The sequence below is a fragment of the Acomys russatus genome, chromosome 2 (genome assembly GCF_903995435.1).
Source record: "Acomys russatus chromosome 2, mAcoRus1.1, whole genome shotgun sequence".
In the NCBI taxonomy this organism is placed as follows: Eukaryota; Metazoa; Chordata; class Mammalia; order Rodentia; family Muridae; genus Acomys; species Acomys russatus.
Window position 1 is genome coordinate 68,989,058 of NC_067138.1, and position 26,789 is coordinate 69,015,846.

Consider the following 26,789-nt stretch of genomic DNA (forward strand, 5'->3'; position numbering starts at 1 on the left):
ATTCTATCTCAAAAAATAAATAAATAAATAAAAATAAATAAACATATAAGCAAATAAAAAAAGTACATTAATCATTCTAAATTTATCTTCATCTGTAATGTGTGGGGAAAACTATTTCACATTATCTTATAAACTTATAGCTCCTTACTACTTTTCTTAACACATAATAATCATTATTACACTACCATAAAAATAAAAATTTTATTTAAGGAAAAAATTTTAACATATAATAGCCACTACACTATCATATCAAGATCTTATATAAGACAAAGAAAAATGATTTAAAGAAAATAGAAGAGTGCAATTACAAGAGAAAAAACCTAATCATTGGCATGCCTTTTAGCACAGCTCAAATAACCCTAGGGCAGGGGTATGCTGAGTAGTATATTTATTGTCAAGCATGTAGAAGGCACTGAGTTAGAGACCATCACAATAAATAAATAAATAAATAAATAAATAAATAAATAAATAAGCAAGCAAACAAATACTATAATTTTGATAGTAGTGACCAATAAAACTAGGGATAAGAACTAAGATGACTCAGTGAGTAAATTGCTTGCTTTGTAGGCCTGAGTTCACCCTCCCAGAATCCATGTTTTTATTTAAAAAAAAAAAAAAAAAAAAAGCAGCCTGGTGTGGTGGGCACGCACCTTTAATCCCAGCACTCAGGAGGCAGAGGCAGGTGGATCGATGTGGTTCGAGGCCAGCCTGGTCTACAAAGTAAGTCTAGGTCAGCCAGCCAAGGCTACACAGAGAAACCCTGTGTTGAAAAACAAAGGGGGTAGGAGGAAGAAAGAAAGAAAGAAAGAAAGAAAGAAAGAAAGAAAGAAAGAAAGAAAGAAAGAAAGAAGGAAGAAAAACGAAAAAGAAAAGAAGAAAAGGAAAAGGACAAAGCTGGGTGTGATGCCACATACACTTTGCTGGAGAGATGAAGCCAGCAGGGCCGCTGGGGCTCACTGGCCAACCAGTCTAGCTGAATCAGTGAGGTCCAGGGGTAGTAAGAGCTCATGCCTCAAGGAGTAAGAAGGAAGGGCTGGAAAGATGGTGCAGGGGTTAGAGCACTGGCTGCTGCTGTAGGGCACCCCGATTCAGTTCCCAGCATCCACATGGGGGCTCACAGCATCTGTAACTCCAGCTGCAGGGCATCTGTTACCTCTTCTGGCCTCAGTGGGCCCCAGGCATCCACATGGCACACATTCCTTCATTCATGCAGGCAAAACACCCATGCAGACAAAATAAAAATTTAAAAACCTTTAAACATATTTAAAAGGCGGTATGCAACTGGGACAGACACCCAACATTAAATGTATGTGGTCACATGCACATACAAACATGCACATACCCACATACACACACAAACATACAAAAAAATGAAAAACAAGAATAAAATGCCTCCACTTGGAAGTATAATGTGACAAACAGTATAACTAAAATAAATGACATACAACCTAAAATTAATAGATGACTAGAGAAGGATAATTTCTACAAAAATCTAAATACAAAAAAAATATCTTAAGTAAACAAGTTATTTGGTTTTTTTAATCTACTAAAAATACTCAGCCTAAGCTAATACAATGGTTCTCTGGCTACTTCCTGAGCTCCACTTTTGGTTTCCACTCCTCATATCTCCAGCAGACAAGTAAGGATATCACTACCACCCTTTCCAATCTGTGCCCTAGAATCCTATTTTCTCCTACCCCCCGCCATCCTCTCATTCACTGAAGAAATTTCTGTGGCCTGTTTAGTTCCCAAAGGACACCACACTCAGTCCCAGCTCAGAATCCACCGTCTCTGAACCTGGTAGATCTCTCCTCTTGCTTACCAAGAACCCTCCCATCAATCCACAGTCAGTCATAACCACACCCCCGTGTTCTTTCATCTACTCCTGTCTTTTTCCCTCTTAACAAATACAAAATGCCCATGTATTTATTACTTATCACCCACCTAATGATGCTGTTTCAAAAAGTAAAACCTTCTGAGGAGAGGACATCTACCTGGAAGAAGCTGATCCCTGGGGAGCAGGTTTGTAGCCAGGCCTCACTTCCCACCCATTCTCTGCTTACTGAGTAAATAGAACAGGAGCAACTGCCTTCACAGTCTTGCTATCATGCCTTCTAGTCATCCTCTCTTAAACTTTGATCCAAAATAAATTCTTCCTTCCTTTAGTAGCATTTGTTAGGTATTTTGTCTCAGCAGCAGAGAAAAGTAACAAATACAAGCATGAACCATAAGGCATACAGAAGACCTTCAGTAAATAACCAAACCAATAACACTAAGCAAACGACATCAATTGGTAAAGGGCCTTTGCTACCCTGCGAGCAAGAAAAGTGCTTTAAATAGGAAAATGGCATGACCAAACACACTGTATCTCAGCAAATATAAGGATAAGAAATATATGGCAAGACTGTTTATCCTTTCATACAACAAACAAAACAAACATTTTGAGAGATACCCTTCCCTTTGAACTCAAATCAGGCCTCTTAGGGTACATATTCAAGTCAATGTCAACCAATTATGGTATCTCAAGAGAGGAAACCTGATGACGCTAAGAGACCAGAAGGTCTATCACAAATATATGGGGGGGGGGGGGGGGGTAAAGGGGCAAGTTCCATGTAGAAAAACTTAAAAATAAAATAGTGATATTATAATTACATAGCCTTTTGAAACAGCATTTTGTAGAGTGTAAAGTATAACTTACGTAAGAATAGTTAGCTTTCAAATAATTTATTTGCTTTTCTTTATTACGTTTAAGGATATATCCACAATCCAACTAATGATTAAAGAATATTTCCCCTTTCTAAACTGACTTTCATATTAGGTTTTAGATCAGTCCAGATAATTGTCTTGATTAAATTACCTGACACTGGTAACAAGCAAGCAATGGGTAGTGAAGGCAGTTGTATTAAGCATTTAAACTTTGTCATTATGAAAACTGACTCTGACTTACCATACATTGGGAAAGGGTGTGATTAGGATTATAAGCCTGTATTTCAACAATGGGAATAAAAAACTCACTTCATGATATATATATATATATATATATCCACTTATTCGCCATTTATTTCCCAAATGGACCCCAACATGCTTACCTTTTTCCGTACTCCTTCTTGGGTGCTGGACAGTTTGAGCAAAACAGGAGGAAGGAACTTAGATATAATGTTTTGTAACTGTTCATCTGTTTCAGCATGGCCAAGTCGTAAAAAGACCCGTTCGAGCTGATCTGTAATATAAAAAGAAGACAAGAGAACTTGGCAAACCAAACACAACCACCCTATTTTTATGGCTTAATTCTTTTTTTTTTTTTTTTTTTTCCCTGTACTGTAGATCCTTCAGTCAAGAACTTCAAACAGACCAGCCCCATAGACAAATGATTCTGACACAACCAGAAAGTACTTCTTAAAAAGGCCTGTTTTTAGACATTTAACCTCTAGAAAGGAGAATACCAAAAGTAATGGAATTCCTTCCTACGTTCAAAGTTCCTTGGTCTTCCTCAAAGTCTTAGTTTTGAAGAACAAATACAATGTTTTCTTAAGGAATCTTCTAGACCAGGCAGAATACAACAGAATAACTTTAAGTAGATGTCAGGGACTACCTAACTGATGTTTCTCCGAAGACAGAATCACTGACTACTATTTGGGGGCTGAATTAGAAAATTAGAAAATCACAGACAAGTATCCCACAGGAAAGCTACAGTGGGCACCATGTTGGACAAGACCATGAGGTATGATCTGTAAAATGTAGATGTAATCATTACACAAGCCATCATGTAGCTTTGATCAATACACTATAGGATAGAGGGGAAGGTGACAGAGAAGAGAACTCCCACAAATGCCAAATACCTGACTACAAATTACTGTCTTTTTTTTTTTTTTTTTTTTTTTTTTTTTTAAGGTATTAAGCATCTGGGGCCATAGGTTTGACCCTCACCATTGGGGGGAAAAAAAATGGTGCTGTAATGAAAGATTTGTTTCTCAAAAACTCTTACAAAAACTATGAGTGGTACTGAGCACAGTGGTGCTTAACTAATCCCAGCATGTGGAAGGCTGAGGCTGGAGGATGGCTCTAAGTTAAAGGCCAGGCTGGGTTATGTAACAAGATACAGTCACTGACATAGGCGAGGGAGTAGGGGGAAAGCGGGAGGGAGGGAGGAATGGGAGAATACAAGGGATGGGCTAACAATTGAGATGTAATATGAATAAATTAATAAAATATTTTTTTAAAAGATTCTGTCTCAGAAAGAGATGGAGATGGCTCAACAAGTAAGAGCTCTTGCCGTGCAAGCATGAAGATTTTAGTTCAAACAATCAGAACTCAGGTAAAAACCTGGGTATAGTCACATGCACACCTAGAACCCTAGGACTGTGAACACACAGACACAGCAGGGTCGCTGGGGCTTGCTGATGAGCGACCCTATCTCGGGTAAATACAGTATAAATAGAGCAAGACCCCCAAAACCACTGCTAGGCTCCCTGTGTATGAGGGTACATATCTGCAAACACACACACAAACACACACACAATCAGTGAGAATAAGCTGAGAATGTTCTATATCTTGATCTGGACATCATGACAACTATACCTCAATTTAAAAACATATTTTTAAAGTCTTTATTATGTAGTGATAAAAACAAAAACATTTTCAGGTGAATTAATATATTTACTGAAATTTACTTCAAGTAGTAAAAATAAGGTTAGCCAATAGACAGGCATCAGGAGTCATATAAATGAAACTCAAGACTACCTACTGACTGACAATTAGCCAAGTTTTGTAACAGATACTAAGAATTTTTTTTTTTTTTTTTTACTTGTGGCACTAGTGTTTAATCTGCATGTCTATCTGAAAAGGGTGTCTGGTCCCCTGGAACTGAAGTTACAGACAGTTATAAGTTGCCATGTAGATTCTGGGAATTGAACCCAGGTCCTCTGGAAGACACTGGAGCACTATTAACCCATAAGCCATCTCTCCAGCCCCACTATTTAATTCTTAATTTGCATAACATCATATAATGTATGCATGCTGAGATGTAACAAGAGAGACATTTTAACACTCTTGTATTCATTCCAAAATCCATCACCCTAGTCTATTCGTAGGTAAAACATCAGAAAATCCAAACTGAAAGACAGTCTATCGTGTCCCTGGGTCAATACTGCCAAGATCATGAAAAGCCACAGGGAGAGCAGGGGAGAAGGGGCAAACCAAGACACTGCCCAGAGAGGCTACAATTAACTACTAAACGCAGCCTTGAACAGGATCTTGGGAGAACAAAAGATGCATGCATTCCCATCCTAGTAAAATCCCAAGTACAGTTCAAGTTTAGCTTAAGAAATTAATAATAGGGTGGGCTTTAAAGAAGAAAAAAGAAGAAGATAAGAATAAAGGGAAAACAGAACAAAAAAAAACAAAAGTGGGCAGGTAACCTCTGGGAGTACTAGACCAGATGATTCTCCTTGATAAATGCTCAGTATTGTTGTAAAAGAAATTGTTTTGTTTTTCAAGACAGGGTCTCTCTGTGTAGCCCTGGTTGTCTTAAAACTAACTCTGTAGACCAAGCTGGCCTCAAACTCACAGAGATCCCCTTGCCTCTGTTCCCTTAGTGCTGAGATTAAAGGCGTGAAGCACCACAGGCTGGCTGTAAAAGAAATCCTTAGAAACGGTGAATTCAAGCAGAGCATCTGTGAAAGGCACAGGTAAACAGCATATTCTTCAGGGTATTCCAGCTCTTAGGCTTGACAGAAAATTACATTTACCTAACAATTTAACCTAGAAAGACCTATGGCAATGTTTTAAAAAAAAAAAAAAAAAAAAAGGAGGATATGTTGTGGTCATCTTTCATATACTCACTTGTAATGGGATATTATAATAAAAAAAGAGCATCAAAATGGGTACTTCTCAAACAGGCAGAGTCAGAGCCTTCAACATTTAGAAAGGGGCAGAGTACAACTAATAGGGTCACCTTTTAAAGACACTATGTACTTTTAAGTAAAAGCTAATCAAGCTGGATGTGATTAACACAGTCCTGTAATCTTAGCATATTTAAGGCTGAGTCAGGGGGCTAAGATGTTGAAGGCCACCCTACCTACATAGCAAGAATCTGTCTTAAAGAGGGGAGTAGGATACGTAGAGATGGCTCAGAGAGTAAAGGTGCTTGCTGCCAAGCCTGACAACCTGAGTTGATTCCCTGAATCACAAAGTGGAAGGAGAGAATTCCTGCAAATTGTCTAATGCTTCCATATACACGATATGATGCATGCATCCCTAAACACACACACACACATGCACACACCCACAACAGGCTAAGATCCACACATGAGGAAGGACATACATGTATTTTTTTCTTCCTAAGATTGTGAGCCCTCTTCGACTTTTATTCTTCCACGTAGTATAACATAGCGGGGGAAACTTCTCAATGTGGACTTCCAGCTTTCAGAAACAATAGAAATACTAGGCTGGAGGAGTGTGTGGATCCACTGATAGAAAGCTCAATATCATATTAAACCAAAGCCGGGAGTGGTGGCGCACACCTTTAATCCCAGCACTCGGGAGGCAGAGGCAGGCAGATCGCTGTGAGTTCGAGGCCAGCCTGGTCTACAAAGTGAGTCCAGGATGGCCAAGGCTACACAGAGAAACCCTGTCTCAAAAAACCAAAAAAAAAAAAAAAAAAAAAAAAAAATCATATTAAACCAAGCATTGTGGCACTTAGGGGAGGTCAACAAGAGGATTTTATTTCAAGGGCATCATCGCCAAGTTCAAGGGTAGCCTAGGCTGGGTGTCTCCAGGAAGAGGCAGAGGAGGCAGGGGAGAGATGAAAATAAATGAAATTTCATTGTAAATTATCTAGTCTCTAGTATTCTGTTATAGCAACAAACATCAACAAAATATCTCAAAAGGACCTTTTCAAAATTAGGAAAAGGTCTAAAGAGTCGAAGAGAATCTAAAACTCACATCTGCCTTTCATAAGCTGTTAGCTGTAAGAATGATATTCTCCAAATCATCATGGTAGGTTCTAACAGATGATACACAGAATTTGAGACAAGAACAAGTCCCATCTTTCTCACACTTTTCATATTTTTCTATTCAAACTCCCTTTTTTTTTTTCACTTATAAGAAAATTCTTTTGAGAAAATTAGATGCATGACTATTTCTTTTAAACAATCAGTTAAATGTGGGGGGTGGAGGGAGGGGTAAAGTTAATGCATATGTGAGAGAAAGAGGTGATCAATACTGTCTACTTGACAGAATCTAGAGTCACCTCGGAGATGAAGAAGGAGCTTGTAAATTCAGTCAAATGGGTTAGAAGGCCCACCATGAATGCAGGTGGTACCATTTCATGACTGGAGTCCCAAGTTGAATCAAAAGGACAAAGTGAGTTAAATATAACCACTCACTTCTGCTGCCCAACTGTAGGTGCGAATGTGACCAGCTGCCTCAAACTCCTGTGTGCCTTCTTCCTTCATTAAGTTGCTTTTGTTAGGCATTTTATTACAACAACAGGAAAAGTAATTGACTCAATGTACATATGCGTATGTGCTATACGCATGTGCAGGCTCACTGTGTGTGAAGGTCAGAAGTCAATGACAGGTATCTTCCTCCTCTGCTCTCCACTTCATTTTTTTGAGATGAAACCTCTCCCTCAATCTCAAGGTCACCAATCAAGCAAATCAAGCTAATCAGCATGCCCCAGAGGTCCTGCTGTGCTGGCCCAGCACTGCGGCTACAACCACATGCCACCCTCTGGCTTTTATGTGGGTGCTAGGGGTCACTTTTGGGACCTCATGCTTGGAGAGTAAGCATTCACTGAAGAACATGCACACATCTCTGTATTCCAAATATAGCAAACATATTTTTAACTGCTATTCTTTATTCATATAATATTATAAAACCTAAAAACTGGAACATAACATTATAGTTTGCCTTTCCCTTTTTTGTTGTCTTGTCTTGATATAGGCTCCGTTTTGGTTTGGTTTTTTGTTTTGTTTTGTGGCAGGGTCTCTCCAAAGAACCGTGGCTGTTCTGGAACTCTGGAGGCCAGGCAGGCCTTGAACTCACAGAGATCGACCTATCTCTGCCTTCAAGAGCTGGGACTAAAGTTCAATTTACCATTACTTCACTTTATGGCATTTTTAGTTTCTTCTAGTCATGCTTAGAATGCTTTTATCATGTCAAGATTCTTGTTTTAAGAATTACAATGTATAGAAAAAAAATTAAAACAGTAGATCTGCTTGACATCTGGAAACCTGGTTCAAGAGTATGGCTCCCCATGTCTGAACTGATTTTACATGCAATGTGTTTTATGCAAAATACTGGCTTTCCTGGCTCATTCTGGTACATGGCAAAGGATGCCAATATCACCAGCTCCAAATGAAAAATCTGACACTCAGTCTCTAATAAGTATCCTTAGTCGACACCATTTCATATATGTCACCACTCATCAACTCACTATGACAAGAATTAAAAGCCTATGGTGTGTGACTGCCAGCAGAGGAGTAGGGGAAGCTTGCACACGGGTCCTTCACTGTAAACACATTCTCCTTTTGGCTTCACCGTAATACCTCTAACCAGGGAGTACAAATAGTTGTTGAGTCCAGCGACTCCTCCTAGACTCTGAAGTACTGAATCTAGAAGTAGCCATGGAGAGAACTAACATATATTTATATTTTTTCTAATACCTTATGATTTTGCTTTCTGTATTCAAGTCTTTAATCTATCTAAAATTTTTCTTTAGCATATGGAGGAATATAGCAAATTTAATTTTTTCCCAGAGTCTTTAAATTTTGTTCACTGTATAATAAAACAAAGAAAATATTTAAAGCATGAGCACGAAACAGTTCAATTAATTATTAGAAACTCAAAATTCGTTTTGAAATATGATTAAAGACAGATTTGGGCCAAGCATGATAGAGGATGTAACTTGAGCACGCAAAGGGCTGAGTTAAAGGATGAGGAGTGAGGCTAAGCTCAAGTGCATGGCGAGACCCTGTCTAGAGAAAGGGGGCTGGGAGAGAGAGAAAGGAAAGAAAGGAGGCTGTGGGGAAAGACTTGGAGGGCGACATGTTTAGTTTACACCATAACATATACTTAACTATGTTCAAAATCCTAGGTTGAAATCCCAGCATCAAAAAAAGAAAGAAAAGGGAAAGAGAAAACCCTTACTGTATTCACGGAGTTGGAAAGGACTTGGTTATTTTTCTCACTGCTATGATTTAATAAGAAAAAATTTACCTTGAGGAAAAAAAAGTTTATTTTGGGATCTAGTGTGGGGACACAGCCCATCAGAACAGGAAAGACATGGTAACAAGAGTGTAATGAAGCTGGTCTAATTTTATCCAGTCAGGAAACAAAGAGTAATGAAAGCTGGTATCAGCGCACTTTCTCCTTTTAAAAAATACTGTTTTTTAATTTCATGTGAGTATGTGTGCAAGCACAGGCACACACATATAGTATAATTGCCTAAGTCATCAGAAGAGGGCATCAGAAACCCTGGAGCTGGTGGTGATGAGCCACACATCAGGGGTGCAAGGACCCAAATCTAGTTCTCTGAAAGAACCATATATGCTCTTCTGCACTGAGCCATCTCTCCAGCCCCACTTTCTCATTTTATTACTTAAATTTTACCTCATTTTTTAAAAAGCTTACTACTACAAAACATAAAATAACATAATAGTATAAATGAGGAATTCACCCAGGTTTCAGTTTCAGAGCACATGCTCAGCTAAGATTAACTGTAGAATCTCACAGGCAGTAGGAATCCTACGCTGGATGTTAGCGCCTCCACCTCCCACCAAAAGAAAACTCAGCCAGGCCTGAGAGCTGAAATCCCATGTGCCAACAGTCACTGGAAGTCAAAAGGCAAGTTGCGGGGTAGATTCCCGGGTGCAACCACATGACTACAGAGAGCAAACTATCAAATTCAAGGTTGTCAAGCTTGTTAGTAAAATAAAGTGCCTTTACCTACTGAGTCATCTCTCCAGTCCAAGAATTAACATACACTGTACAAAGTTATAATGACATTATTTATTATATATGTATGTATAGATACCAAAAAAGCAGAAGTAAATTAAATGTATTTTACATAAACACAAAGGCAAATAAAATAATAAAAAGTGTAAGTCAACTGGCAAAGCAAATCAGGTGCTACATAAAAATTATAATACATCATGTGCTAAAGCTGGGCTTATTTCAAGAATTTTTAAAAAGTCAGATTAACACTTTAAACCAATGTAAACTATACTAACAGAATTAAGATAAAAAAAAAATCCTGTAATATTTCAAGATATTTTTTGATAAGATAGGAATAAACTATCCATGTCTAAGATTAGAAAGAATTTCCTTAATCTGATTAGAATTTTTTTTTTTTAATTTACAGTGAACACTGTAACTAATGATAAAATACTATCTACACTCTCTCTTATTTTGGGAACAGCACAGAAAGGTTCGCTAGTATGAGTTCTATTCAGAGACTGAAGAGATGGTTCAGTGGTTAAAACTACTTGCTGGCCTTGCAGAGGGCCTGGGTTTAGTTCCCAATACCCACAGAGAGCCTCATCTGTAACTGGATACCGGGGGGGTTCCAATATCCTCTTCTGCCCTCTGTGAGCACCGGGAAAGCCATGGTGCACATACATATATGCAGGCAAGCACTCACACATAAAACAAAAATAAATCTTTGGTTTAGTTGGCTGGATTTTTTGTTTGTTTTTTATTGGTGTTATCTTGGAGGGGTTTTTTTTTGTTTTGTTTTGTTTGTGGTCTTTTTGTTATTTTGTCTTTTTTTCCACTCCAGAGCACAGAACTGAACCCAAGTCCTTGTGCTTGCTAGCTAACCACTCTACCACTGAGCTAAATCCCCAACCCCAAATAAATCTTTTTTAAAACAGAGAACTATAGCTGGTCATGGTGGTCCACACCTGTGATCCCAGCACTCAGAGAAAAGGCAGGCAAATCTCTCTGAGTTCAAGGCCAGTCTGGTCTACAGCGTTAGTCCACGACAGCCAAGGCTATACAGAGAAACCCTGTCTTGAAAAATCAAGATAATAATTATTACTGCTGTTGTTCTTATTATATTATTATTATTGTTGTTGTTGTTGTTGTTGTTGTTACTACATTCAAGGGCTAAGAATGTAAGTCATCTGTAAAGCACTTGTCTAGTATGTGCAAGGCCGTAAAGTCAATCTTCAGCACTACCAAAAGTAAATAAATAATTCTACTCAAATGTTTGCTGCAAATTTTATTCAAAATAAGACTAAAATAAATAAAATACATTAGATTGGAAAGAATATTTTTATTATCTTCAGAGTGTAGATCTGCACACAGAAATCCAAATTAGTCTACAGATAAATTACTAGAATATATCAATATATAACAATGAATTGATTACCTATACACCAATAACAAAGCATTATAAGATAGAATTTGTGATGAAGGCACATGGCACACACTTGTAAATGCAGCACCCAGAAGGCTGAAGCAATAAGATCATGTATTCAAGGCCAAGTTGAGTGACATGGCAAAACTGTGTTAATCAGTTTATCTAATTTGAAAACTTTTTCAATGACATATAAAAAGTATTAACATATTCCTAGAAATTATTTAGGGAAAACTGTGCAAGACATCTAAACAGAAAACCAAATTACACTACACTAAGAAATTGAAGAAAACTGAAAGGGTTACAATAATTGTGAATCACAACAAAACTGAGATCTCTTCATCCAATAATTTAAGATCTTGGAATGTTCCACAATCCAAGATTATTAATGCTACACTAAAAACAAAAATCAGAAAACCATTCTGTTCCTAAGCCTTTCAGACTTACAATTTACATTTACACTAACAAGATGTCAATGATCCCCAAACTACAGAAAATACTATCCAATGACAACTCAAAAGGTATTTTAAAGAATGCTAAATAAATAAAAGGCTGATTTTACCATTTCTATAAAGGACAAAGATTTGCAAAGGATGACTTTGAAGATTAAAAAAAAAAAGTCAGAGGGGCTGGAGAGATGGCTCAGAGGTTAAGAGCACGGTCTGCTCTTCCAAAGGTCATGAGTTCAAGTCCCAGCAACCACATGGTGGCTCACAACCATCTATAATGAGATCTGCTGCCCTCTTCTGGCCGGAAAGTGTACATGCAGGCAGAGCATTGGATACATAATAAATTTTTTTTAAAAAGTCAGAGAAAAAAACTGTCAATATTTATCAAACTAATTAATGCTGAAGAGGAAAAACAGCTGGTATGATGAGACTTTGAACCTTTCCTAAAACTACAATAATTAAAAGTATGATGCAGTACAAAAACAGACCAGTTCAAAAATACAGAAAATCCTTACAAGATAAATATGTATAAGTCATCTGCTTTAAATAAAGTTGTGAATGAAATGAGTAGTTAAATAATTGTTATTTCAGTAAACTGCACTCACAATTGCATTGTAATATGGGAAAACAAAATGTAACTCCTACCTCATCACATCAAACAGGAAAGAAGATAAATTTCTGGCGAATCATAAATATAAATATGAAAAGCTAGAGATAGTCAGTGTTGGAGTATATACTTAGCATAAACAAGCCCCTAGGGCCCATACTTGGCACCATTCCCCAAACCTCTAAATATGAAAGGTAAAACAACACAATTTCTAGGGGGAAAGAATGAATAATCTCATTGAGGCAGAAAAAAAAGGCACCTTACAACAGGAAGCTAGTTAGCAGAGGAGTCTGGGAAGTACTGCTTTCAAAATCCAGTATCACAGAGCAACCTAATAAATGTAGATTTGAAAACAACCAGCCTGGAAAGAAATTACCACTATCTGACAAAATATATCTCTGTAAAATCTACAACAAATATCATATTGTGTATAAAACCTGGACAACACAAAAAGTACACATCATTAATACTTCTAACCAAGCTGAACTGAAGGTTCATGAAAATGCAGTATTAAAAAAAAAAAAAAAAAACAGGGAATTTTTTAACCTGTATTTCATAGTTTGTATAATAGCTATGAGCAAAGAGTATGTGAACAAGAAAGTGCATTTTGCACACAAGATCAGAGTAAAGAAGCCAATTGAGACACATGAGAACAAAAAGTCATAAAATTAAAATGTGTGCAACAGCAATAAAAAAAAAAAAATAAAGGTACCCAGAAATGAATCTTATAAAACATGTCAAAGTTCTTTATAAAGAAAAATTATAATCTGAAGTATAACTTAATTCTAAAGACTAGAATAAACAGACTAAAAATATTGAGATTTCTGTATTGAGTGGAACAAGTTAGTAGGTTCTGTGATTAAAATACTCATATCTCCACAACGTAAGCTGACATTAACTTTCCACAAAGCTCAGTAGGAAGGCTCTGCCCAGCAATCAGCTGACAGGACCAACTCCAGCTGACACACTGCTGCCTGCATCACAACCTCAACCCTTTTGCTCAACTAACACATTAAACTAATCTCATGTTTTATATACACACACCATGCCTTGTCCCTAACCAAAAGAATCTATCTGGTGCCTAGAAGAGAGAGTCAAACAATAAAAATGTCTACAAAGAAACCCAGTATTATAAAAACAGTAGAATAGTCTCTATAGACAAAAGTTCTTCATGAAAGGTGAAAAATAATTACAAAATTCAAGTAGAATGTGTATAAAAAAATAATACAGAATACTAATCAGCAAAAAATAACCAGTAATTCCCACCAAAGTGAGTGGCCCTACTACACTTTAAGATTATAAAGTTACAGTAATTAAAAATATGTATAATGAAAGTATTTCAAATAGACAAATAAATTAGAGAATACAGCAGACAACCAGAAAAGAAATATCACAAAAGCCACTTTCAGGTAAATTAATAACATGGATAAAAGGTAAGATATTTTAAGCTTAAATAAAAATCTGAAAATGAAAAATTGAAACCCATGCTCTCAAGCACAACATATCAAATACAAACAAGATATTTTTAAAAACTAGTTCTATAAATAAAGTGGTAGACGGGAGGCAGAGGCAGGCGGATAGCTGTGACTTCAAGGCCAGCCTGGTCTACAAAGTGAGTCCAGGACAGCCAAGGCCACACAGAGAAACCCTGTCTCAGGAAAAAATTTTATTAATTAATTAATTAATTAAAAAATACTAATAAAGTAGTAGAGTATTTGCCCAGCATGCACTCAGAGTTCCTTCTCTAGCCACCCCTGTAACAAACACAAGCAACTCAAGCCTTCATAATAGTTTCCAGAATTTCTTCATAATATTCTTTTGTTCTTACTTGAAATATTTTTGTTCTAAAGATATTATAGTTATACCAAAGTTGTGTTTATAAGCATATAAAAAGGAGAAGAAAATGTATATGTGATATTTCTTTGTATTCTTAAATATTCTTCAATAAAAATACACTCCTTTATCTGAAAAGACTACAGAACAATTAAAAGAATTCATTTGTCAAAGATAAAGAATCTTAATCACAGAACTTGTAAAGAATTTTAAATGTAGAAGAATAAGAGTATCTGGTCTACGGAAAAGGGCCAAAACCTTGAGAATAATCTTAAAACCCCCAAAGAAAACCAGTTTCTAGTTCAGCTCATGCCGACTATTACATCCTTGTAAGAAAAAAGATGTAAGCAGGTATGGTGGTGCACGCCTGTGACCCCAGGCTCTTGAGAGGCAGAGGCAGGCGGACCTCTGTGAGTTCCAGGCCAACCAAGGCTACACAGAGAGACCCTGTCTCAAAAAAAAAGAAAAAGAAAAAGAAAGGAAGGAAGGAAGGAAGGAAAGAAGGAAGGAAGGAAAAGAAAAGAAATGTGAAGATATTTTTATAACTCACATCATTACTTGTGGGGAAAACACAAAAAGAATGAGAAAGGGAGACCTTTTCAGGACAACCTGCTTGTTACAACTCTCCTCATAGAATGTGCAACAACGACAAAGTGTCTACTGCCTGCCATTTGTTTAACTACTAATTACTTCACGAGCATAAATGGCTTTGTGTGAACCTGAAAAAGAAAACAGCTATTTCTGAATAAGTTTCAGTTTGATTGTTTTTATATAATTTTCTAACAAAAACATCAGGTTTTATAAACATGAAAGTAAATTTCACAATATTAACAAGGGGCTGGATGGTACAGCTTAATGGTAGAGCACCTGCCTAACATGTGTAAAACCTGGGTTCAATGCCCAGCACAGAAAAATAAAAACTAAAAAATTAAATGTTAGGGGTCTTAAGTAGAAGCTGAGACTGGAAAGGAAGCTGAAAATACCTAGACCATGGCCCATCATATAACTAATCAATAACCTAAAGCAACATTTGTAGGGGAGATAAACATGTTTTTATTTTGATCCCAAGTGTGGGATGGGGAACAGACTTGTGAGAGAGCAGGTGATGTTTATCCACTTAGAAGTCAAGCCACTTCATGGGAGAGCTTGGTTGTTGCCAGCTGGAAAACATCCTAGAACAGACTCTGAGAGATTATATGTATGAGCCCAAAACAGGAGGGGGGCGTTTTGGGGTCATGGTATTGTTTGGCTGATCATCGCTCCACTTCAAGACGGTCCGTGAGAGAACCGCTGCAGGCTTTGGGCTCCAGCTGAGGCTCTGGGTTCCGGTTGCTCCAGGTTCCAGCAGCAAACTTGGTGGAATTAGTGATCTGCTGAAATCCAGCTGACTAAAGAGAATCATTCCTAGGAACTGATACCCAGGTTTCATTCTTGTTTTCTTTAATCTCCTTTCCCTCGTTTAGGGTAGTAAGTAAGGTTGTAAGAGATGTATGTTCATTTAATAAGTTCATAATAAAGTGTAACTGTTAAGGAAACTGAGACTACAAACATATTTTTAATTATCTGCTTAATTACTACAAAAATATGCCCAAATATAATAGAATAATTAGCAAATATTCTTCTCAGCATTAGTTACTTGTTTTTAATTTTTATATGTAAGATGAGCATGGGGTCTTCTGGATCTATGAAAAACATGATACAGATATTTGCATTTATAGATGAAAAGTTAAAACTGGAAATCATTTCTAAATGAGACACAGAAGTATCTCCAATTTATAGATGAGATGAAAACATCTACAAAAACTATGCTGGTCAAGATTAAAAAGCTAGTAAGTGGCAGTTCATCTCTGATCACAATGTTCCTTCCAGTATGCTAAATGATAGCTTGGCTTCAGCAGAGAACTGAGGCAACGAAGACACTAAATCATATGAGAGAACTATATACGGCATAAACTTGTACCTTGACCACAGCCAGTGCCAGCTATCAGGATAGTCTCAGATGCAACTTTCTCCAGGTGTTCAGAATTGTCTCTTCTGACTGGCTGAACTACATGCATGAACTAGCAGATATGCTATTGACTCTTGAACCTACCCTTATCGATCAGAAAATCAGAGGAAGCTGAACTGAACAAAGACTGGCACAAAGGCACAGAAAAGCTGGAAGAAGATCTGAACAATCTCAGTTCCAATTTTAAGACTTTCCTAAAGGTCCATCTCAGTTTCATAACTGAAATGACTCACTCTAAGTGCCATCTTGGCTTAAGCCAACTTTCAACTTGATCCAGATATAAATAAAGATCTTGAACAAGAAAAAAAAAAACACATTTAAAAAACAAAATGCTTCCAATGTCATGTAAGATCAGAAAGGAAGTCCTTCCTAGGAGTAGGCCAGTCGACCCTAAATGAACATTGTCACCTATACATGCCATCATTCCCCGAAAGCCGTCCAAATCCCAGCTGTTTCTCACACATATCATAAATTCTCCCAACCCAACCATTCTGAGACATCCTTGCTCTAGCCCACTGTCCTCAAACTCCACATCTCTCCCTCCACATCCCAAGTACCGGAATCAAGATGTGTGCCACCACATCCAGTGTTTCCCAATCCAGTTCTTTTGATCAAGTAAATCAACACGGTATATTCTCCCAAATACACTAGACCACGCCTCCATCTACACACAACTAAACCCATCTCACTTGAGGCCCAACTTACATACCACTTTCATTCTGGTCCTACGGGCTCCCTACAGGCCTTTTCTGGATGGGATACAAAGTACAATGACTTAAAATTTCTGGGGCTGAGGCTAGAGAAACAACTCAGAGGTTAAGAGCACTGTCTGCTTTTCCAGAGATCCTGAGTTCAATTCCCAGCAACCACATGGTGGCTCACAACCACCTGTAATGTGATCTGCTGCCCTCTTCTGATGTGCAGGCACACATGCAGGTAAAGCACTGTATGTAATAAATAAATCTTAATAAAAATAAAAATTCAGGGAGCACCCTGAATGTGCTATTCAACACATGTATACCAGAAACCATCCTATGATCACACTTAAGCCCCCTAACAACTTTATAAGATATAACTTCAAGACCCACCAAAATCATTTATATTGTTATTACAAAGATCATTAATTGCAACGCTGTTGAATAGCCCACACCCACACTATGTCATCTTATATTTTCACTGAGTACCTTTCTATTAATCCCCATGCTTAAAACTGCTAAAATCTCTTCTTGGTGAACTCCAATTCTGCTTCATACTGACTCCTGAAATTCTCTTCTGTGGTCAATTCAAAACCTCTGAATGCAGGCAGCTACAGGAAGCACCCTAGAGCTATGTCTCAGTTCCTCAACACCCTCCTGACAGCGACACCTGCCTGCCACTTACATTTTCTATACTTCTTCTGATGATTATCATCTTTTGCTCCATATTACGTAACTGCTCAGTCTTCCCTTCCCTGGAGCAGAGCTGACCCTGCACTCCTGCACACTCATCCTGCACACTCCATCTGATCCTGCACTCCTGCACACTCATCCTGCACACTCCATCTGACCCTGCACTCCTGCACACTCATCCTGCACACTCCATCTACTGCACACTCCATCTGACCCTGCACTCACTCGCACACTCATCCTGCACACTCCATCTGACCCTGCACTCCTGCACATCATCCTGCACACTCCATCCGACCCTGCACTCCTGCACACTCATACTGCACACTCCATCTGACCCTGCACTCCTGCACACTCATACTGCACACTGCATCTGACCCTGCACTCCTGCACACTCATACTGCACACTCCATCTGACGCTGCACTCCTGCACACTCATCCTGCACACTCCATCTGACCCTGCACTCCTGCACACTCATCCTGCACACTGCATCTGACCCTGCACTCCTGCACACTCATCCTGCACACTCCATCTGACCCTGCACTCCTGCACACTCATCCTGCACACTCCATCTGACCCTGCACTCCTGCACACTCATCCTGCACACTCCATCTGACCCTGCACTCCTGCACACTCATACTGCACACTCCATCTGACCCTGCAACTCCCTGCACACTCATCCTGCACACTGCATCTGACCCTGCACTCCTGCACACTCATACTGCACACTCCATCTGATCCTGCACTCCTGCACACTCATCCTGCACACTCCATCTGACCCTGCACACTCATACTGCACACTCATACTGCACACTCCATCTGACCCTGCACTCCTGCACTCTCATACTGCACACTCCATCTGACCCTGCACTCCTGCACACTCATACTGCACACTCCACCTTCTTCCAGCTCAAGTTCAGAGCCTGTAACAAAGTCTCTTATCCAAACACTTAACTCAGTTCCTTTCAGAAAGTATATGCTCAAATACTGGTTGAATGCAGAGAACAGTAATTCTTTATATATCATAAAAGCTATTTAGAAGTTTATGCATCTAACATCTATAATAAGAGGAAACTGGTGGTAATTTATAAATTAGGATCAGTTGGAAAAGAGACAGGTTTTTAATACCATGACAAGAAAGTAAGATTCCCCAACGTGTGGCAAAGCTTTCCTGATACAAATCAAGGGAGTTACAGCAGTCTTTACAGCAAAAGCAAAGAGAAGAAAAAAGAAAAAGAAGGAAATGACAAGGGGACCAGTTAAAGCATAAAAAGTCAAGTGCTCCAAACACTGCCCTGGGACTCACCTCCGCATCGATACTTTACTGGGGAGTGTTTGGGAGTAAGGAGAATAGTGAGTGTATGGCAGACAGTTAGGTGGTTCTCAGCCCAAGCTAAAAGTGCAAAACCAATGCAGCATTTTCAGAAATGGGAACCTAAAAGCTAAGAAACACAGAACTAAATTATACAACTGAGAGTGACAACGTAGAACTGTAAAGAAGAGCCTGAAAATCTTCAAACACTGAAACCCACTTTGATTAGCTTGAGGCTAAAACTGAAAATAATACGGAAGACCTGGCTGGTATCTAGATTATTCTCCTATAAATCTAACTAGTACTGGCTGTCAAAGTCCACTCTATCTGCTGATTCCTAAATACCATTCTAACAATCCAATAACTTGGCAGGAGCCAAGTAAAGATGGCAGGACTTTCTTCAGAAAATAATAGCAGAAATCAGAACTCCCATCTTCATCCCTGAGATTTTAAAATAGAAGTCTGTCCCTACTTCAGCCTTTTTTTAAAGGAACTCAGTTAAATGCAAATGTACCCTTTAAAAAGCTAATGCCAAGCTGTCCAGTATTAAGCACAAATACAGTCAGTCGGCAAGGAGTAAGGAAATGATTTAATCCTAGAAACAATTCACCCTGGTTTCTGCAAAAGCTGCCTTCCTCTAGCTAGGGCAGCACAAAAGACCTGTCCTGGTCCTTACCTGCACAGCAGTGCTAGCACACCTGCCCCTCAGAACTAAGGTGATCCAAACATGTTAGCCCTCTGTCCTCAGGGCCAAGACAAATGCCCAATTAAGAAAGTCCTTGTTATATAATTCTTTCCTCCAAATTGAAACATTCCTTCATAAAGAGGGGGAAAAGACTCACAAAGCTAATGAACAAGGATAATTCAATTTTCATGAATTATCACCCATAGTGGGGTAGGGCTTTGCAGTCCAGCAGGTACCTTTCCTGTAGGAAACCCCTCACCCAGGCTCCTGCAAGAAGCCTAAATAAATTCCTTTTTTATTTCACCAAGCTAAATTTCAGTAGATTGTTTCTTTGATTTGTCACTGGTACATTTGGGGTTGGGGACGAGGGGGAGGATAGACATTATCACATTCCCCAGGAAAGTCATGATCTTTTCATCCTCAAGAAGTAGTAGCCAACTCCTTAAGCAAGGTGAAGTTAAGAATCTATTTCCTGGTACCTATAAAATCCTAGCCTTCTGCACAAGATACCAGAATACTTTAAACTCCCTACCTCAATATGATTCATAAAAAGGCTTCCCTCTTCCTGCTCACCTCCACTCCCCACCAAGATCGTTTCCTTACTGCCTTCAGATCCTTACCCTTCACACATAGAGAAAAGCAAGGAGATCCTAAGGGCAGCTTGACAGTTGGATCAGATGATCTGACAAGAATCTTCATCAATTTCCAAAATGCAAATAAGCGCCAGATTCACAACACACAAACACTCTCAGATTCACAAGCACTCCTGCCTCTAAAAAGGCCTTTCCCCTCCAGAGCTGGCAGCTAGCAGGCAACCAGTTCAAAATTAATTTCAGAAAGGTGGTGAGCAGAAGGATTACTTTGTCTTATGAAAGCCAATTTGAGGGAGATTCTACTAAGAATTCAGATTGCATAATAGTCTATTGTTTATTGAGGCAGTATCCCACACAGCCCAGCTGGCCTGGACCTCAAAGTTGTGGTGCTTCTGCATCTGCCTCCTGAGTACAGGGATTCAGGCATGCACTAACCATATCTGCCCAAAAAGTCACTATTTAAATCCTAGCATTTATGGTTTGGCTTGTTTGTCTTCAGTATATCACAAAAGGGTGTGGTAGTGTACGCCTTTAATCACAGCACTTGGGAGGCAGAGGCTGGTGGATCACTGTGAGTTCGAGGTCAGCCTGGTCTACAGTGAGTCCAGGACAGCCAAGGCTAAACAGAGAAACCCTGTCTCAACCCCCTCCCACCCCCTGCAAAAAAAAAAAAAAAACTAGGCTAGAATAAGCAATGCCCTCATTGCTCTACTAAATAATTCTTCCAACCTCCCAATTTTTTTTTTCTTCCTCCACATACCACAGGGAAAAAAAAATAAGAAGTGGCAAAAATAAACCAAAATGTATTCTGAAGTTGAACTCCAGTTTATAAAACTTTGCATCCCTTAAAATCCCACATAAATGAATTAGCATCACACTCTGTAATTAGCAGTATACATACTAAAAAGTCATAAGATAATCATTAAATTAGTCTAAGAGTTATAGTAGAAGATGGACACACAATGCATTTTTGGACTGATGTTAATAATCCCCAAGTAGTCACTGGATATTGAATTCATGGGGTTTCAAAAAACTATCCAGTAGCATCAAAAAGAAAAACTGGAATCACACTCTTGTGTAACACTAATAAAATAAAACAACTTTTTTAAAAAATCACAGTGCACATCAAAGTAGCAGAATCAGAAATACCCAATTATCATGAAGATGCCTCCTACTGTACCTCTTTTCAGAAACAAAATAATTAAATCCATAATAATGTTCCTGAACCTGTAAGATGCTTTTTGTACAGTAGATAATATTAGTTGTACTATCATCCATTGTGTCTGCCTATGCACACTGCTAAGTAATTATCTAGCTTTTTCTTCTTTCTTGCTAATTTTTCTATATTTATCACCACATAGGTCTATCAGGCACATACAAACTCACATGACCTTCACTAGTTCTCTCACGTAACTAGGAAAGGGAAAAGGGAAAAAAGTGAAGATCTTAGGGGGAAATTGCTACCTAATAATCTATGCATTTTTAAATGCTGCTATAAAAATGCACATATCCTCAGGAACTAAATCTACTAACCTCTACAATCAATGTGATACATGGTTTATCCAATCTTGACAAAAATCCTCTGGATCACCAATGGTATGTTCATCCACTCGTACATATGCAATTGTATAAAGAATCTATTATTTAGAACACCAAAAAAAAAAATACAATTAAGACTTGTACACATAGCTACCATTTTAAGAAAAATAACCACTTTTCATTTCTTGCTAGCATCTTTGTTGCCCTCCTTTGCAAATCAAAATAAGGAAAAATACAATGATTACCAGATTTGGGGAAGAAGAGTATGTCCACCAACAGAGTTTGAGCCTATATAAAGCTTCAGAAGATAACAACTGACTACAGATTTAAAACTCCAATATCAATACAACAAATTTTATCATAAGTATGTGTATATCATAAACATATTAAAACCTTGCATTAAATTAAAGGAGTATCTCAGTTACACAGTAGTCTTATAAGAATGTTAGCCGGTGCACATGTTACCAGTAATATAACTGAGAAATATAAATGCTTAAGCACTTAGGAAGCTTGAAGCAGGAGGATCAAGAGTTTGCCATCAGCATGGGCTACATACTCTAAACTCGGGAAAACAGAAGTTAGTATCGATAACTCTAGTAGCCCACGACTTTTCCCAGCACTGCTCGTCTGTCTGAATCTTTTCCTCTCACCCCTCCCTACATATTCACAGGCTGCAGAGCTGTGTTTGGAACAAGCCATCCATTCGTATGATCCCATCATCACCCCCACTTCTTCAAAGCTTTAGAATCAAATTTTCCATACACGTACAACCCACGTGCCAAATACAACCAAGTTTTATCATGCGTCATGCATCATCTTTTCGCATTCTCAGAATCCTATAAATTGGTTTTGCTGTGATCTCATTTTATGAAAAGGAAAAGCAAGGCCCAAAGATAGGCAGTTTTGTGTTCAAGGACACATTAACCAAAAAGTGATAACACGATGAATTTGAAACCAGCTTTGACTCTAATTTCAGAGGCACCAGCCACCAATCAAAACATTCTCCTTAAACTAGTCAATAAAGATGCCGCCATCATCCATTAATTTATTTGTTGAAAACAATCTTATTTTTGTTTCTTCTTCATTTCCAATTCTCTAGGTCTGCCTAAAAACTACTCTCTCCCCTATTTCTCTATCCCACAGTCTGCAGTTAAATTCTTAGAATCCTTCTCTTCAATAACCTTTATCTACATAATAATAACCCAACCATTTCTACATACTTAAGGGTTTCAATATTAATATTATGTCCTTGACAAATCCACTTCCCCTGTCTCAATTCAGACCCTACATTTCTTCAGCCATTGTGATCCCTCCTGATAAGTCTTAAGCTCTTGATCTCTGGACTCTTAAAATTATTTCTCTCTTATCCTTATAAAACACACTTCTCGTGTTGTGTAACACCCCTTTAGGTTCTCCACTGTCTACAGAACAAAGTTCAAACTCTTTACGTTGGCATTTCTAAATATGGCCCATCCTATCTGCCTATTGTTCTTGTCTTTTCCTACACCAAAAACGTTAGTAAATTTAGAGCAACTTAACTGTTATACAGAGTACTTCTATGTGTGACAATCTTAACACCATGAGTGTTGCTTCCCATCACCCATTTTATGAGAAACAAAGAAAACTCAGCAAAGTAATTTGCTCTAGATCTCAAATGACGAAGGCACTACAGAGCAAGTCTCAGGCTGCCAAGCTTGTTTCCTTTCCTAGGTCTTTACACAGCTACAATAAGTAAACACATCTTCATTCGTCTCAGATGATTTACTTAGCCTTTTCTTTAAATGCATGATTATTATTCTGCTTCCATGTCTCAATTTAAGCTATTATTCCTCAGATCCTAGAATGCTATACTCATTCCTTAAGGTTTCCAAAGATCCATAATATTAAACATTTTTCATATCATGCTTCACACTAGCTATTTATATTGACATATAAATCTGTGTCTAATTAAAAGCACTCTGAGGACAAGACCATAAATTACTCACTCGATTTTAAAAGTCTGCTTACTGAATTGGAAAATATGTGGATAAAACATGTAGTACAAGATAGCGAACATCAAGGCAGAGACTTGGCCAGGGCTGAAAGGAGAAACCAACCACTGGATCAAACCATCTGCGCACACTGGCACTGCCTACAGTTCTAACGTCTATCTTCTGAACAAACCAGTATCTCAACACCCACTAATGACACTGGCCTTTATTAAAATTATTGTTTACTGAAAGAATAATTCAAAAATAGGGCAGAAGTAAAATATGAAAACAAAATGAAACAGAGAGAGAAATCCTGTTGTCACTTTCCATTTTAACTTAACTTCCTATTTAAGTAACCAAAACGTAATGATACAGGCTTGACAGCCTTTCTGCAAAGATCAGCTCAGCAGTCTATGTCTGTCATTATAACGATCAGCTTTAAAGGACTATTTCAGTACACACAAATAATTGTTCAACTACACAACTACCTACCAGCTTCCCACATTACCATCCTCAAAAAGAGCCCCTCTCCAAAGACTGCTGAATGTTGATTGTCTGACACCACTAAGGCTTCACGTGGCTATGTCTGATGATCAAACCGAACAGTATAAGCTTCAAGGTTAAGCCCTGTCTCCTCGAGCGTTGTCTATAACCCACAAGGATCAGGTCTGAATGCCACCTTACAGTTACAGAGCCAAGACCCTGAAACCACCAAGCAGCTGACCAAGCAACAACTCTTGAATCCTTTCTTCTGTCAGAAGCACCTCTCCCAGCTACTGAAACACAGTTATAGTGCTGGCTTTTCCATGAACCAATAAAGGATGTTAGAATAAAAACTAGCCATTTGCCCTCCATTGAATTTAATTCCTATTGCAAATATGAGCCTAACTACAAAGAAAATCAGGCTATGAACATAATTACAAACTAGATTTAAGAAACACTTTTAACAATATGAACTAATTAATCTGCTTTTTCAAATACTATGCAAAAGTCTAATACATTCTGTTCATCAAACAGCAAAACACTGCCACAGAGAAGAATCGTTCCCCAGCATACCTATCCTCATTGTGCTCCCTATACAAAAAAAAAAAAAAAAAAAAATGAAACTATAACTGTTCTTCATGTAATTGTAGGAAAGTTAACAGCTGACAGAGCAGCACTGACATAATTTTTAAATCAAAGAATCTAAGTCAAGCCTTAACTATGTCCTAAGATAACTTTACCATTTGGTTGACAGCACCAAACTCATAGGGTTATTCCAAGAAGTCAGAAGACTCCTCAAAAGACATTAGTTTTACTATTCTGTTTAGCCACTGGATTCAAAGATATATATATATATTCAAATTCTAACAAAACTGAAGTTTTTCTTGCCTTCCTATCTTTTGGTGACTTGTGAGTTCAGGGGTATATTATCCAATCAAAAAGGCTGCACACAGTAGTGCATCCCTGTGATCTCAGCAGAACGATCCAACACTTGGGCTATACACCCAGGCCCTGTCTCAGGGGACGGAGGGGAAAGAGAAGGGATAAAGGAAGGAGGACGGTGGTAGGTAAGTCAGTTCCGCTGCTCATCAGATCCTGCAGTGCACCCTGACAGTAGAATTAGAAGTGGCTATGTGTGTGAAAGATGGAGGACTTAACGCCACTCAACAGTAGCCCACCAAAAGTACAATCTAGGTGCTGAGTATATAAACATTCACTTTCAGTTTTTCTATATGTTAAGATTTTTAATAAAATAGTAGGGTAAATCAACAATGCTGCCACCCAGAGGAATGCTTCTATTATCATCTATTATCATACAGAAGTAAAAGTAAGCCAGATACAGTGGTAAAAACCTGTAGTTAGTGCTAGCACTCTGGAGGCTGAGGCAAGAGGATCACTAGTGCCCAAGAGTTGGAGACCAGCATGTGTACCATAACAAGACCAATCTTAAAAACAGTAAAATACTACCAGGTGTTCAGATAAGTAACTCCTTTTTCCTTGGAACCTGCAAGGCCCCTTTACCATTTATCCCCTCTTATTACAGCCATTCTTTAAAAAAAGAAAAAAATGCTTCAGTGTGAGTGTATACATGTATACTTTGCTATATATTTCAGGCTGGCCTAAAACTGGAGCTCCTCTGGTTTCAGCTTTACAAGCACTAGGGATTGCCAGAAAATGTCACCGTGTCAAAATTCTCATTTGAAATTTCTTAGCCTGCACATATATATATATGGTCTCAAGTTATTCTAAGGTACCAAATACCAAGTCTTTAATCTCTCTTCATAAAAACAAGCTAAATCAATAGGTTACCTTGATAATTTGACAAAGGGGGAAAAAACAGAACAGCTAGAATTGGACTATCTGTTCCTAACTTTAGCATTTGCTGCTAATGCCAATAAATCCGTTAACCAGAATTTCCATCAGCATCTTAACAGGTACATACTGCAGATAAACACTTGAGACACTTCAAGATGCTAATCCTTCCTCTTATTGTCTTTCCTACCAGTAACTGAGATTTTAATGTACTTAGTGTTACAACAAAATCACAAACTCCCATGAGGTATGTCAACTTTAAAATGTATTTTTATTTCTGTTTATATATAATTTAAATATAGTATACACACATTTATTATATATATAAAATCAGACTACCTGACATCTGTTAGGATGGTACTAGTGAGAATACAGAAAATAATCGTTGGCAATAATATGGAGAAGTAGAACCCTTTATGCAATGTTGGTGGGGACGTAAAATGGAATGGCCACTAAAAAAAAGATAAACGGCAGACTGGGAGTGTAACTAATGGTAGAGCACATGCCCATATATGCAAGGCCTTGGCTTCAATCCTAGCCCCGCAAAAAAAAAAAAAAAAAAAAAAGCAAGTTTTTGGTCAAAAGTTAAGGGTATATTCCCAAAAGAACTGAAAGTAGGGCCACAGCAGCATTCATGATAACTGAAATTTGAAAGCAACCTGTCCATAGAGAGCCGAATGGATACGAAAATGTATTACATGCAAGGGGGCATTATTCAGTCTTAGAAAGAAAACCATGGCAGACGTCACC

The 26,789-nt window shown here is 38.1% G+C and overlaps 1 protein-coding gene across 1 annotated transcript in view; it reads right to left on the bottom strand.

Moving 5' to 3' along the window:
• The window catches only part of Ecpas (Ecm29 proteasome adaptor and scaffold), a 118,146-nt gene that overhangs the window by 89,601 nt on the left and 1,756 nt on the right, over positions 1–26,789 (bottom strand). Inside the window, exon 2 of the mRNA XM_051162553.1 lies at positions 3,090–3,220. Within this exon, the coding sequence (XP_051018510.1) occupies positions 3,090–3,220 (131 nt within the window). The remainder of the gene's footprint in view (positions 1–3,089; positions 3,221–26,789) is intronic.